The following is a 16,188-nucleotide window of genomic DNA, read 5'->3' on the forward strand; positions in this document are numbered from 1 at the left end:
GAACAACCTTTGGAAGCTTTTCAGCCACCACTCTGCTCTCCTTTTAGTCATTCGACATCTGTGGCCGTGTGGGCGGAGTTAGGAAAGCCCTGAAGCTTCTCTGCACTTCTCAGGTGAGTTGGCTTTAAATGGTCCCGACTGAGGTTATAGGAATCTGGAGCTGTTTCAGAAACAGCAGCAGCCCCTTCCTCACTCCACAGACCTCACAGTGCGTCTGCAAGGGTCCATAGCTGTTTGTCTCTCCCCTCCCTGAAACAGAATTATGGAGTCCGGGCCACTGGGCAGCAGTGCACAGAAGCGGGTGACATCTGCGCCATCTGCCAGGCCGAGTTCCGAGAGCCTCTGATCCTCATGTGCCAGGTGAGTGGTGTTTAGGCAGGGCTGCAGGAGACAGGCTGGGGAAAATAGAAAAGAGTTTCCACTCCATGGAACACCTCTGGGCTCTGGGGTGGGCCTTTGGAAGCAGTCTGGTAAAGAGTCAGTGAGACTCTGCTTCTTACTAGCTGGGTGGCCTTGGGCAGGTTTCTTCCCCTCCCTGAGCCTCAGTTTCCTCATCAGTAAAATGTAGAAAATACCAAATTCAGGATAGCATAGCATCAGAATATCCAGCTGCACTCCTAACCATGGGTTGATCACATCATCTTCCAGAGCCTTGGTTTTGCTCATTTATAAAATGGGCATAATACTAATACCCACATCATAGAACTGTTGTTATGGCTAGATGAGATCATCCTTGAAAAGAGCTAGATTTGAATTATTCAGCTAAAGAAGTTGCTGTTATTATCATTATCATTATTACCATCTCTTTTCATCAGTATTAGCTGTGGGTCACCATCGCTTGGCAGTAAGTGCTGGTCAGTCCCTTTAACTCCCTCGATGCGTCCCTTCTCCTTCCCGACGTCAGGAGCAAATGCAGGTGGGGCGAGGGCACGCAGGTACTGTCCCCTCCTCTGGAAGCTCATGGTCTCCTGGGGGAGAGAGACACATACATAAATAACTATGAAACAAGACAGGCGGTGAGAAGTGCTGGGTGAGGAAGATTCACACAGTGTCCCGGGGGACTGCGGCAGAGAGCGATGAATTCCGGGTTGGGAAGGATTGGAGGAGGCAGAAGAAAAGGAGGCCAGAAGGAATGAGAGAGTGTTTGCACCCCCCTCCCACCTCCATATCTTCTCAAGAGGGTTCTTTTTAGCATCAGCAAATTTTCGTGGTTGTTAATGTTTTGGAATTTTATGGGATTGTTTTTAAATTTAAATTTTATTTATTTTTACATTGGTAATATATTTGCATGATTCAAAATACAAAAAGGAGAGATTTAGGAGACTTGATGATTAAATGCAGTGTGGGAGCCTGGATCAGCTCTTGGAACAGAGAAAGGACATTTAGTGGAAAAACGGGTGAAATCCAAAGTCTGGAATTTAGTTAATAGTAATGCATTAATGTGGATTTCTTAGTTTTGACAAATGTTCTCCAGTAATGCAAGATGATAACATGAGGGGAAACTGAAACTGGATGGAAAGAATTGGGGGCACTCTGTACTGACTTTGCAACTTTCCTGTAAGCCTAAAATTATTGTAAAACAAAAAGTTTATTAAAAAGTTTAAGCTACCAAAGGGAGAATAGTGATAACTTCCCACCCTTGTACCCTAGTTATCCACACAGGCAATCAGTGTACCTTCCCAGAGTTGCTTTATAGAATGGAGACGTGTATATATATATATATATATATATATATATATATATGAGCATATCTTTTAAATAAACAAACATAAGTGGTAGCAAATTCTACCCAAGCTGCTTTTGTACCTTTGTCTTTTTTCACTTGAAACTCTGTCTTAGCGATTGCCCCTTATTCTGTTTTATAGCTGCATAACATTCTGTTTTGTGGATAAACCATGATTTGTTTACCTCTTCTCCTATTGGATGGGCATTTAGTAGTTTATAATCTTTTGGCATTATTACAATATGGGTGTAATGAATAACCTGCAAAACAGGGAGCTTAATTTTAATTGCACCTACTTGGGCCCATTTAATTCACATGAATTAAATGAGTAAATTCAGGTGAAGCCTTTAGAACCACACCTGGAATGTGGTCAGGGTTGGATAAATATTAGCACCACATTTCACATGTGTACGAGATTTTGGTAGGAAAAATTCTTAGAGGTAGAATTACTAGATAGGACACATAGTTCTGACAAATACCACAAAGTTGCCCTCCATTAAGAGTGTATCAGTTTACACTCCAGAGTGGAGCATGATGCTCCCTCCCCAGCACACTGCATTATCAGGCCTTTTTGAGCTTTGCCAATCTGACAGGTGAAAATCGCTAACTCAGTGCCATTTTAATTTGCATTTCCCTAATTATGAGTGAGGCTGAGCATCTTTTCATAGCTTCACAGCCATCTGTATTTCCCTTTCAGTAGCAGCAAGTATTTGAGCATACGTTAAAGTGATTCTTTCCCCTTTCTGGCAGTCTCTCTATGCCTCAGTCTGTCTCTCTCCCATTCTCCTCCTGGTACCACCATGTCTTCCCACACCTGGATTAGAATTCTTGGGGGAAGCGGGCAAAACTCACCTTTGTCCCAGATCTAGAAGCCAGGACCACACACAGTGGTGGTTCAGGCCAGTGATGGCCAAGCCGAGCACATGTCTCAGTCTTGCTCTGTTTCTGGAAAGGAATGGGCTATGGTTGCACCTGGAATGGTAAAGGGCCTAATTAATTCCTAAATGTATTGAATGAATGAGTGACTCAGAGTAAATTTTAACTTCTGCACAGAAGCCTTGCCTGACCCTGCCTCCCCAGACTAGTCGGTCCTCTCAGCTACATGGTCTGATGGATCCCTGCGATTTTCCTTCATAGCACTTATCCCAGTTGTCAGCTAGATACATAATTGTGTAACTGGTTGTGAAGGGCTGTCTCCCCTCTACCAAATTATAAGCAACTTGAAGAGGGGGGACCATGTTTGTCTTGTTTAGCAGCAGAGCCACAGTTAGACCCATTAATATTGGATGGATGGATTAGATGGATGGTTGATGGAAGGATTGGATGGATGGAGATGGATGGATGGATGGATGAATAGAGATGTGTGGATGGATAAATGAATAGTTGGAGATGTATGTGGCTAGGTGGAGGGATGGTGGGTGAATGCAAGTGTTGTTGGATGGAGATATAGGTGGGTGGGTGGCTAGGTAGTAGGTAGATGGGCAAATGGATGGATAGATTGATGGATGAATATGTATATAGATGAGTGGATGGATGGATGGAAAGAAGGACAGATGGATGAGTGAATAGTTGAAGAGCCCACTAGGCTAAAGGAATATCCTGTCTCCCCTTCAAAAGGTCATTAAATTAAACTCACTTATGAGCTTCCCCTCCACTTAAGAGACAAGCCTGGGAAACAGATTTTCATATGAAGCTAGTCAGGCTAGACCTCTCTGCTCAGACAGAGCATGCTTGCCCAGCTAGCCACTCCGCAAGTATTTTATGGTGTGCCCCCTGCCAGGCCTCAGGGAGTTAGGGAAGGGGCATTTTGAACATGATGTAGGAAACTTGGTGTATTTAAAGGACTCCTTTTCCAAAGAGAAAAGTAAGAGTACTTTTAGAGAACAAACTTGTCTCTTGGTCTCTCAGAGTTTGTTTTTTGTTTTGTTTTGTTTTGTTTTGTTTGTTTTTGTTTTGTATTTTATATGATATAAAGGAAAGAGGGCAAGAGAACAGTGACTCCAATTGAATTTTCACTTACTGTGCCCACACTCGATGCTTTATAGGCATCTGTTTCAATCCTTACAACAACTTCATGAGGGAAATGTTAACGCTATTTTACAGCAAAAGCAACTTTGGCTCAGAAAGGGGAAGGGACTTGCCGGAGGTCCCACTGCTCCTAAGTAGGAGAGCTGTTTGAACCTAGATCCTCTGATCCTGAGGCCATGCTCGTTCCACTGGGCCTGGCCTCTGGCTTTGAGACATTCAAATCTCTGCATTAAATGATTAGAGCACTTTTCCTGGAACTCCCTGAGAATGTGCTGTGCCCCGTCTATCAGAGCCTGCACAAACTGTCTTCCAGGAAAAAATGAATGGCAGAGATGGGATTGCAGCTCTTCACACTTGCTTCCGACCCTACATCCATCCATTCATTCCTGCATCAGATACTTATTGAGCACTGACAGTATCCCAAGCACTGACTTTCCAACCCTGAGCAACACTCTTCTCCTCTTACATCCTCCATTTCATCTGTCATCCAAGAGTATTATGCTTGCCCTGGGAAGCTTGCAGGTCTTTTTTTTTTTTTTTTTTTAAATACACAAGATGATGTGTATAGTTACATATGGGTTTTGAATGGATAATAGCATATTATACCAATATTCAGTATGGCTGGCCTGATTTGTGTGATTAAAGAGGATCTGTGGTTAATGTGTGTGTGTTCCCCTGTCTGACAGTAGCCACATTTTCAATAATGTCGTTTTTCACAATCTGAGTGCTTCAAACATACCTTCCCACTTTGTTCATGTAAAACCACTGTACATGGTAGAGCATAATGGGCAGGAGTTTCCACTATGGAACCACAATTCCATTATCACACCTAGGAAATTTTTAAGTGACATAAAATATTATTTAATATGTGGTACATATTCAGATTTCCCCAGTTGTCTTCAAAATGCCCTTTTCAGTGGATCCATGAGGGTAGAGCTATTTTTATTACCAATACTAAGATGTTATTTGCTTTTTCACTCTAATTCTTTCATGAGTGGAGTTCCTTTCAATGGAGTTTTCCAGAGACTGCACGCTGTACGATGATGTTATTTTGGCAGCCGATGGAATATGGGCTTATATATCCTTGTTTTAAATATGTCTCAGCTTCAATGTCTAATATGGTAAATATCTATACATATAACCCACATAAACAAAAGCTCTTCGAGGTCATTAGTGATTTTTAAGAACGTAAAGGGGTCTTGGGACCATAACATTTGAGATGCATTGAATTAGAAGTATGAGAGACTCAATGAATGTTTGTCAAATAAATGAGTGAAAAAAACCACTAAACTTAATGACCTTTTCTCACCCACCTAACTCAGTTTAGAGTTTCATGTGAATAGAGGTCATGTTGCATTCTTCTCTGTAAATGCCTCTTTTTTCCAGGATAACAGGGTTTAGCCTCATTCATTTATTCCGCAAACGTTTGATGAGCATTTGTCATGTGCCAAGAACTACTCTTGGGATAAAACCTGGTACCTGCCCTCAGAAAGCTCTTCATTCAGTGAAAGAGACAGACGAGTTTGCAAATAGTACCAGAGGTGTGAGCTCACTGCTATGAGAGAGGTCTTCCCCAGCAGGAATATGGTAGAAGAAAGGAAGACATGATTGACACTTCAATTTGCAGGAGACAGTAAAGGGATGGGTTTCGGGGTGATGTCACAACAGGGAGGTGTGATTTCTTGAGTTGAGTCTTGAAAAAGAAGCATTTGCCCAACTGATATGAGTGGAGGAAGGGCATTCTTTGCAGGTATTACAGCTTTTGCAAAGGCTTAGCTATGTGAATATGCTTTGTGTTGTAAATAATTTGGCATGTCACTGGCATTGGGTGCTCAGAGGTGTTGAGGCTGAGGTGGGGGAAAAGTACCATCATCCAGGGCCTTGAGTGCCACAGGTGGGAGTGTGTGGGAGCTGCCAGGCCTGTTGCCCCCTGTCCTGCCCTTCAGACCCTGGCGAGAGTCCGGCATGGCTTTCAGGTATCTGCATGGCGTGCTCACTTCCTTTCACTCAACTCTCCTATGCCTTCCTTGCTACAGCCACATTGGCCTTCCCTGAGTGCCTCAAATGGCTTCCCATCCAGGAGTATCATATAAGCTGTTCCCTCAGCCTGGAATGCTGTACCTCTACCCACTCTTTTTTTTTTTTTAATTCATTTTATTGAGATATATTCACATGCCATGCAGTCATACAAAACAAAGTGTACATTCGATTGTTCACAGTACCATTACATAGTTGTGCATTCATCACCAAAATCAATCCCTGACACTTTCATTACCACACACACAAAAATAACAAGAATAATAATTAAAGTGAAAAAGAGCAATTAAAGTAAAGAAGAACACTGGGTGCCTTTGTTTGTTTGTTTGTTTGTTTCCTTCCCCCATTTTTTTACTCATCCATTCATAAACTAGACAAAGGGGAGTGTGGTCCATATGGCTTTCCCAATCCCACTGTCACCCCTCATAAGCTACATTTTTATACAATCATCTTCAAGATTCATGGGTTCTGGGTTGTAGTTTGATAATTCCAGGTATTTACTGCTAGCTACTCCAATTCACTAGAACCTAAAAAGGGTTGTCTATATTGTGCATAAGAGTGCCCATCAGAGTGACCTCTCGGCTCCTTTTGGAATCTCTCTGCCACTGAAGCTTATTTCATTTCCTTTCACTTCCCCCTTTTGGTCAAGAAGATGTTCTCCGTCCCACGATGCCGGGTCTACATTCCTCCCCGGGGGTCATATTCCACGTTGCCAGGGAGATTCACTACCCTGTCTACCCACTCTTTTTGTCTAGGATTTACTATGGCAAATCCTCTAGCCTCAACTCAAATGTCCCCACTTCCAAGAAGCCTTCCTTGACCACTCCCCAAATTAGTCTGGCTGCCCTGTTCCACACTCCAGTAGCACCATGGAGATCTCCTGTAGAGCACCATCTATAATTGGGCACCATCTGAATGTGCTGGGGCTGCCATGACAGTGGACCACAAAGTGGATGGCTTAAAACAACAGCAATTCATTGTCTCACAGTCTTGGAGGCTGAAAGTTCAAAATCAAGGTATCAGCAGTACCTGGCTTCCTCTGGAGTCAGAAGGGTTCTGGTGATGGCCTGCTGGTCATCTGTGGCCTAACTCAGCCTCTGCCTCCATCACGTGGTCATCTTCTGTCTCCTTCTGTGGCCACATTTCCTCTTCTTATAATGTCACCAGTCATATTGGATTAGGACCTACCCTGACCCAGTTCAGCCTCATCTTAGCTAATAACATCTTCAGAGATGCTATTTCCAAATAGGACCACAATGTTCTTGAGACTGAGGGTTAGGACATGAACATATGTTTTGGGGGCACACAATTCACTCCTTCACAGGCATCTACTATGCACCGTGCTAGGATTGGGTTCACAAGGCGCTTACAGCCTGGCATGACAGGCAGATGATAAATCATAAACAGACATAGGATAATTATTATTATAAGGCTAACACATATAGAGCACTTACTATTTGCTAGGCATTGCCCTACATGCCTTTTTTTAGCTTTATTTTTATTATTTTGTTTAGATTTTTGTATTATCATTTTCTGCAAACTTTTTATTTTGAAAAATTTCAAATGCACAGAAAAGTTGGAGAATAGTGGAGTGAACACCCTTTTATTCTTCACCAAGGTTCACTAATTGGTAACATTTTACCACGTTTGCTTTTTCTTCATATAACATTTTTTCCTGAACCAGTTTCGAGTGCGTTGTAGCCATTTTGATTCTTCATCCATAGGTACTTCAGCATGCATCTCCCAAGAGCAAGGACATTCTCCCCATAACTACAATTCCACTATCACACCCAGGAAAATTTAAATTGATATAAAGTATTATCTAATAGATGATACATATTCAGATTTCCCCAGTTGTCTTCAAAATGCCCTTTTAGCTAGGCCCCCACCCCTACCCCATCCAGGATCCAATCAAGAATCACGTGCTGCTTTTGTTTGTCACATCTAAGTGTGTTTAATATGTTAGTTACTCTTCCTAATGGGGGTGGGGGTAGAGTACTATTGTTATTCCCATTTGACGTTGAGGAAACTGAGGCACAGGGAGGTTAAGTCACTTGCCCAAGTTACACAGCCAGAAAGTGGTGGAGCCTGTCGGCCTTGATCATCATTGATCTTTCTGCTTTCTCTGCATTTCCCTGACCCCTGTGGTCTGTTCTCAATCCAGCAGCCGAAGAGATCCTTGTAAAAGACAAATCAGATTAGGTCACCCCTCTGCTCAAAGCCCTACTATGGCTCCCTGCTTCTCTCAGAATAAAAGCCAAAGTCCTCACAATTGCCTACAAGGTCTTCCACGATCTGCCCCTGCCCCCCATTACCTTTATGACCTCATGTCGTCTACTCCCGCCCTTCCTTGGCTCAGCCTCCTTTCTGTTCCTCCAGCGCACCAGGCACACTCCTGCCTCAGGGCCTTTGCACATGCTCTTCCTCCAGATATATCAGGGTTCACGCCTCACCTTCCTTCAAGTTTTACCCAAATGTTACTATCTCCATGAAGTCTTATCAGGCCACTTTGTTTAAAATCATCCAAGCACTTCCTGTCCCCCCTTCTCACCTTATCACTTATCACTAACATGTTTTCTATTTTAGAGATTCATTTTGTCAATTATCTCACCCACTAGAATGCAAGCTCCCTGAGGGCAGGGGTTGTCTGGTCTGCTGCCGTGTCCCAGCCCCTGGAGCCTAAGTGGACACATGGTAGCTGCTCACTAAACAGTCATGGCTCACACTGGTTGCTGTCCCTGCAGCATGTGTTCTGTGAGGAGTGCCTCTGCCTCTGGCTGGACCGGGAGCGCACCTGCCCGCTCTGCCGCTCAGTCGCCGTGGATACCCTGCGCTGCTGGAAGGATGGAGCCACTTCTGCACACTTCCAGGTGTATTGAAACTGAAGATGAGGAATTGAAGTGCAATCCCAGGCCAGCCAGGGAGATGAGGGAGGTTCTGTGTTACTGAGTCCAATCCTGGGGGCTTCCCAGAAAATAGGCCTCCAGCACTTCCTCTCCTGCCTCCTGCCTCCTGCCCTCCTCCACCTCTGACCCTTACACCAGGCCCCGTCCTCCCCGCCGTCTGTGACATAGCTAGTGCATCCTTCCCCCTACAGATGGGAAAGTCCTCTCTATTCAGACTTGGTCTCCACCCAGGTTGGTCCTCCCACCCCATAGCAACACAAGCAACTAGTAATACATGATGTCCCATCTATTGATTATTTGAACTCATGGTGACCTAGTATCTTATGCTGTCAACTGGGGAGGGGTCTGGAAGTCACTACCTACCCCCAGAATGGCCCAGGTCCATGGATTAGAATCACTGTGAAGCATTTTCAAAATGCAAACCCTGGCCCCCACCTTAAATATGTAATAATTTAATGTACCAAACACTTAGTGTGTGCTAGGCACAGCATCAGTCATCCACTTGGATTACCTCTTGTAATCCTCACAAATACTATTATTTCCCCCATTTTACAGATGTTGGGAAACAGGCACAGATCTTGGTGTGGTGACTTTCCCACGGTCACCCAGCTAGCAATGGTGCACCAAGTTAAGAGCCCACACTCAACCACCTTGAGGCCCTTCTTCCTAGACACTCCAGACATGGGGCCCAGCAGAGGTTTTTTTTAAAATAGGTGATTCTGACACCTACACCTGGTTAAGAATCAGTGGTCCAGGTGTGTAACATGTTAGAGTTAGGCTGTGTTGAGTATGCGAATGGTGAACACTAGCTCCTAAAATCTAGTTGTAGCTGGGTCCACCAAAAGACTTGGCCCTTAAAATTGGTATTTTCCTGGGCTCTGGCTGGGATGCTCAATCACATTTGAGTATCAAGAAAGGCCAGCTTTAGCCCAGATGTGGGTACCACTCAGGCTCCACACCCACCTTTATTTCTCTCCTCCTCCTTTTATTTTTCTCCTCTCCCTCACCTAAGTCTCAGGCTGCTCAACGGCTCCTATGGACATTGCCTTCTCCCCTGGCAACCTTCAGAGCAAAAGGGATGATCCATGTTATAGATTTTTCCATCAGCCAGGGTGACGGCTCAGAGCACAGTAGCAATCAGTGTTTCTGTAATCTCTGTAACAGAACTACTCCACCTGTGAATCCCTCCTGACTTTGAAATCTGAGATGAGATGGCACAGGTGACCCCACAGAAGCCACTGGAATCTTGTCTGCCCTACCCCTCTCCCAACTCTATTCTCTCATTGTCAACCTCAGCACAACGGTCTGGCACCGGCGGCATTACAGAGAAAGCAATCTGTGCGGCTAGTAAGCAGATGAGCATGCAAGCCCCAGGAGGGATGCTGGGAGGCCTGGTTGCCACCTCACCCTCAGCCAGTATTAACACACTCCCCCACCCAAATAGATTCAGGGCACTTGCCCCTGTGTGCCGCCAAGCCACGACTTCTTCCTTTGCTTGACAACCTTGGCTCTCTCGTGGTACCCAGCAAGACATCCCTTCCAGGGCAGCATGGCATCTTTCAAGCTCCGTTACTATGGAAATGGCCGAGATGTTAGAATCTCACTTGCCTGGATAATCAAGTAGGAAGGGGAAATGGAGGGAGATGGGACTGGATGGACGCGGCTGCTCTGTTCTCTCCACCCTGAGGAAGAATTGAAGGGAAGCAACAGGAGCTTCTGTAACTGGTTTTTATCAGAAAAATCTCCCTGCCTGCAGATGCCGTCAAGGAGACATGATAAATTAGTGCCGGGAAAGACTTAGGAAAGCGGCCGAGTGTGATGGAGAAGATAAAGCAGCCTGTTGGGAGTCAGACCGAGATTCTGATTCCCAACAATGCAAGGCTTTGAGAAGTCCCTACAGCTCCCTGTAGCCATCTCCATGGTAATAAAACCTAGAATATTATCTGCTGGAACCAAGGACACTAACAGTGTAGGTTTGTAGGTTACTGGTGAATATGCCAATGGTTTTGCCAAATACATCCATGCCGCCAAAAAAATATTCTCTAACGTTCTGCAAATAATGAGTCATGCCTCTGACACTGTAAAGAATGTGACATGTGGGGAACACGCGGGGGCAAGGGGATGCCTTCACTTAGGATTTTCTTTATTCATTCCCTACCTAGGTCTGGGGGTTTTCTTTTGGGCAGAAGGATTTAACTTTAAAATGAAAAGTAAACTCTGCTAATTCAGAGTTTTCCAAACATCAAAGAAGAAAATCGGGCTATGTGTGTTCCCCCAACAGAAGTGTCAAAGCAGCCAAGAGCCGCCATTGGAAAACAAGAGCAATGCCACTCTCCTTCACCTTTCTTGGCTCTGCAGCTCGTTTATTGGAAGAAGTAATCAAGCAGCAGGTTCAAAGTATTCTGCTCTCAATATTTGATGATTCACTGGCTTGATGACCTTGGAAATGGCTCTCTTAATGGAAAAGATGTTGAGAATAACACACGAGAAAATAAAAAGGCAAGATTTGGACCTGGATTTATCAGCTGCATCACCTTCAAAGGAGGAGGGTGCACTGAGCACGGGGAGACGCTCAGGCGGCCAAGACTTGGGACTGGAAAGAGGAAATGTAGTGATTCCTGGAATCTTTTAGTACCTTTGCTCTCGACCAAACAGCTGTCTTTGGTGTTTTGAATGTCTCCTTAAGTTCCCCTCTGCCTATAAATATCATCCGTCCATGTAACTTATGTCTGTGGTCTTAATTTCTCCTTTCACCTCTTGAAGCCAAGTGGAACTGTTTTAGGAGAAACGAGAAACATTTAGTGCAGTGGGTGGTTATCTTATGTTGGTTTCTCCCCAAAACAGACCCGTGAGGTGCATGTGCTTTATTAAGGAAGTGTTCCCAGGGGGGACCAGTAAGCAAATGAGTGAGACAGATCAGGGAAGGGCGGGGGGGGGGGGGCAGTCCAGCAAGGGAGCCACTTCCGAGGAAGCCTCAGCCTCGACCTGATCCCACGGGGAGCTCTGGAGTGTAAGTTGCATCTCAGAGTGTCCCACTCCAAGAACAGCCAGTCAATCCTTGTTTATGGATTGATGGGGGACCTCCCAAGGACTTCAGTGTCCCCACTGAGGAGGCCTCAGTAGCTGAGGACAAGACTCTGAAGGTCACAAGTACCAGCAAGGCTGCAGAGCCAGAGCACAGGACTGGCAGAAGGGATCAGAAGTCTCAGTGGGGCACCAACAATGCCCCCTACAGGGTTAACTGTAGGTTGTGTGGACCCAGGATGTATAGACTGATACAACAAGGGTTGGCATAGGTGCTCGATTATGATGGATATTTAAGTGTAAATTAAACATTAGATGACAATTCATGCCTCTCAAGGCAATGTTAGGAGGCCAGCCATAAAAGCATCATCAGCCGGAATCATTTGGTTGCAAGCCTTAGAAAACCAGCACAGACTGGGAAGGTTGGGGTGTGCAGGACCCAGGGGCTAGGAGTCTCTCTCCCTAACATGCAATCAAATACCCCAATAGTCTTTGGGAATCAACCTTCCAAAAAGAAATGAAAACACAAAGGCCTTGGCTGGAAGTGCACAACCAATTTTTTAATAAAGTCATTACAAATATGTACAAAGCGTCTCCACGATATGAAATTCCTCTTACAAAAGAGCACAATGAACCAACAATGTCAGAAACCACAACGGAATTTACCCAAGATTATTGCCACTCCGGCTGAGCCGGAGGCCTCACCAAAGTTCCAAATGCCCCACAGCCATCCTTAGCGCACACACACACAGACTCCTTGGTGCTTATAGTGCAAAAGACCTTGGGGGAGGGACAAGAAGGCGGCAAGAAAAGCTTCCCCTGTCCTAGGAAATAAGATGGAAAGGCCCTGTTTGCAGATTAGATGTTCCTCTGGGGACCTTACAGAAACCAAGGATAGGAAAGGAATACATAAAATCCCAAAGTAAACCAGCCAGCCCCAAGTGTCCCCAGATGTGACACTCTTTACCATGGACCTAAATCAGTCTCCCCTGCTCCCTGCTGGGCCCCATGTGTGAGCTCCCCTCTGATCTAGCAATTCTGTGGAAGCACATCATAAAGGGAATCTGGTGTGGCACAGCCTTTAGCTCATGGGTTTTGGGGTTACACTTGAATCAAAATCTTGGCTCAGCCACTTAGCTCTGTGTGGCTTTAGTCCAAGCTGCTTAGCCTCTCTGAGCCTCAGATTCCTTGGCTGTAAAACGGAAATAACAACAGTACTATCTTCTAGAGTTGGTGTGAGGAATAACTGAGGGGAAGACATATAGAGCACTCAGCCCAGCCCCTGGGACTGGCAGGCACTCAATAAATGGTAGCTTTTTAATAAAACTTGTATAAAGCAGCAAGAGCCAATCTTTTCATGCTGGGAACAAGTTGAGATCACAGGCTTTATAATAGCTTTCAGCTGATAGCATGGCTTTCAGCAAATACTACAGAACAACCTGCCAGCAAGGCTTGGGGTCACAGTGGTGACCTGACAAATCTGCTAAAAATTGTGAACCAGACTGGAAAGGGACAGTTAGCACTGTCTGGTTCCAAGCAGGGTTGCTCCTCCACAATCAATAACTGAGTCTTTTCCAAGACAGGATTCTACAACCTGGCACATTGTAGATGCTCAATAAACATTTGTTGAAAGAAAGAACTAAAATAAACTTTGAGTTTAAGCTTTAAAATGACACATTTACATCAACTTCCTCCTAGACCAAGGTGTCTAGCCCACTCTTCCCACCTCCTCCCAGCTTCTGATCCTCTGGCTGGCCCAGGCTGACTTAAGGGAACATTCAAAAAAGTAATGAGTATCCACACAGAAGAACAAAGCCCCATCTTATGGTCACTGCAGCTCCTGATACCAGGCGGACACTTACAGAGTCCACAATGGTGAGCCAGTATCCCCAGAAGATAACTCATGTAGCATCAATTTCCTAGCAAGGGGGAGTGATATTTTGTAGCTGTCAGAAACATAATCGAGTTGGAAGTAAATGGATCAGCTACATAAATTGTGAAATAGAAGTCACAGCTCCATTGTTCTGTGACAGTATTTTTTCAAAGCACTCTTTTTTTTTTTTTTAATCAAAATAGGAAAGAGAAAAAATGCTACCACTGGAAGAAGTGGAAAAGAAGCATCACAATGAAGGAGAAAAGAAAAACAGGAACTATTCCCCTGTGCCCTAGGAGGCGCTCATGCCCCAGGACCATGGACAGCGGCCAGGGAGGCTAATGAATTCCCCCAAAGAAAGCTGTTACTCCTACATTACATCTATACCAAAAAGATTATGAAATGGGACCCCAAATTGAAAGGAAGAAAGAGGGCTTCTTTGCTTCTGGGGCAGGGGTTTCCCAGAAGGGAATGGATTTAGTTTGAAATTTTGAAGTCCCAAGAGGCTCTGGATCCTGTGGCACCCCCACCCCACCCTCTGAGAGCAAACAGCACCATCAGAAATGTAGAGGCTCTTCCCCGTTTGCTCCTTACCTCATTATGCAGCGAGCCACCTAAACGATGATCTCAGAGGCCTCCCTCTGCTTTGGGTGCACGCTCACACACACATACACACACACACACACACACACACACACCGCTGTCTGCTGAAACCCAATATGAGGGCTTTTTTAACATTTATTTCAAAGCCTCCCTCCCTCTCTCTCTTTCTCTACACAGACACTCTGCAGTGAAGCTAATCAAAATCAATGACTCCTTGGCAGCTGGAGAAAAAGGGGAGAGAGAGGGAGGGACAGTGCCAGCACTTTGCACACTGTGGAAATATAAAAAAAAAAAAAAAAAAAAAAATCCACCCCACTATCTCATGCAATCCAAGTAATGCAACAGGAGAGACGGTGGAGACAATATATACATATATCTCATGCTTCCGTTTCCTAACACAAATGTCCATCAAGAAGTCAAATTTCATATAAAAACAAGCATTAAAAACAAGCCCTTGTCAAAAATCGGGGCAGTCAAGAAGTGCACTCAAATTAATGATGTGCAAGAAAAGACAGGGATTAGATAAATACATGGTTTCTAATAATACATGAGAATTATGTACAAGGACTTGGCTGTAAAGCTTCATCAGGAGGTCGTGGGTGCCCAGTTCTCTCAGCAGTTTGGCGTCATTGAAATCAAAATTGCCTGAAACGCCAACCCCAACATTTGGAATTTGGCTCCTCCAGGAGGTGGGGGTCAGGGGAGCGTTTCTGTGACCTTTCACCCTCCCCCTTTATCTAGGTGGTCAAGCGTGTCCTGAAGGTACAGCCTTAAAGAAGCAGAGAACTATGATTGCATAAAACTGTAGTGATGAAATCCCCCTCCCGGGAAAATGAGGTGAGCTGGAAGGATCCTAGCCTCTGGCTAGGAAAGTGACTAAATATAAGCAGAGACTGTTTCTCATTCCATTCTCATTAAATTGCCTTCTCTAAAGTTCATGCCTTGGTGGGGAGGTTGCCAGCTGCTCTCTTCAGCCCCTGCCTATGTGCCAGTCTCCCGCAAACATCAACTGGAGGGAGGGCTCAAGCAACAAGGGGAAAGAGGTTCTCCATAAACAAGTTTTCCTTTTCGCTTTGTTGAGCTCAAAGCTGTCTGAGGGTCCTCCCTCACCTTCAGCAGTTCTGGGTTGTATTTTTCTTTAAAGAGTTTTTCTTAGGGAAAAATAAGGCATGGATTCAAAGAAGAAACCAAGTTCCCAGTTTGCAGCCTCACAGGGAGGTCACTCATTCTAAAGGACCTCATAATTATCAGCCAAGCCTATGGGGGGTGGGGGTAGAATTTCCATTTCAGCCCCATGCACTTGAACAACTCCTGATCGCTCTGCTGACTTCTTAGAACTGGAGTGTTTTCTGTTAAACAGCCCGCCAGAATCCCTGTCCATACGTACTGAGTAGTGACCTACAAAGCCAGCCTTGTAGAATAACTGAATCTGCAACCAGATGCCTCATCTCGGCTTCGAAAATGGCAGTGCGTGATACCCTGAACAGAGGAATAATACCTGTGTTGGGTGTTTTAAAAATGAAACCAAAAAAAAATAATCATTGCTCCTCAACAAGTCTGTGCAGCCAAGTCGCAGTCCAGCACACATCTCTTTTTTAGCCCTTCTAGAAACTTCTGATCTAGTAGCTTATCCCGGAAAAATCAGACCCTCTGTCAGTCAGTGAGATGCTGGTGCCTTTCATGTAAACGACCCACTCCCTCCTCCAACATCCCTTGCTTATAAATCACCTTTGACTAGCCTTTTCTTGGCTCTTCAATCCATAAAACCCAAGCCCTGAAATCCCCTTGGGGAGTGGAGGAGGCTACGGGTTGAACTCCCAAGAGACTTTTGACAGGTGGAGGGGGCAGCAGATCAGTCACATGTGAGGCCAGCTTTCTACCCCATAACCAACAAGCTATCACTTCCTCCCTGCCTCTGAGACCCCAGGGTTTGCCCCAAAACACCTCTGGATCTTCATCCCCACATAAAGAAAGAAATTCTCAAGTGGCACTTT

The 16,188-nt window shown here is 44.9% G+C and overlaps 1 protein-coding gene across 5 annotated transcripts in view; it reads left to right on the forward strand.

Moving 5' to 3' along the window:
• RNFT2 (ring finger protein, transmembrane 2) overlaps positions 1-16,188 on the forward strand; it is an 85,123-nt gene that overhangs the window by 62,742 nt on the left and 6,193 nt on the right. For 2 of the 5 annotated variants that reach the window (XR_005214040.1, XR_005214041.1), the window contains 4 exons: positions 48-113; positions 259-360; positions 8,533-8,658; positions 14,936-15,031. Coding sequence is in view for 2 of the 5 variants with exons in the window: in XM_037817226.1 (XP_037673154.1) it covers positions 48-113; positions 259-360; positions 8,533-8,658; positions 14,936-14,968 (327 nt within the window). In the remaining 3 variants the exon portion in view is untranslated. Of the gene's footprint in view, positions 1-47; positions 114-258; positions 361-815; positions 1,665-8,532; positions 8,659-14,935; positions 15,090-16,188 lie in introns of those variants that run through there. The other 3 variants (XM_037817226.1, XR_005214042.1, XM_037817227.1) reach the window with 3 other exon arrangements.

Source organism: Choloepus didactylus, chromosome 23, assembly GCF_015220235.1.
Source record: "Choloepus didactylus isolate mChoDid1 chromosome 23, mChoDid1.pri, whole genome shotgun sequence".
Taxonomy (NCBI): Eukaryota; Metazoa; Chordata; class Mammalia; order Pilosa; family Megalonychidae; genus Choloepus; species Choloepus didactylus.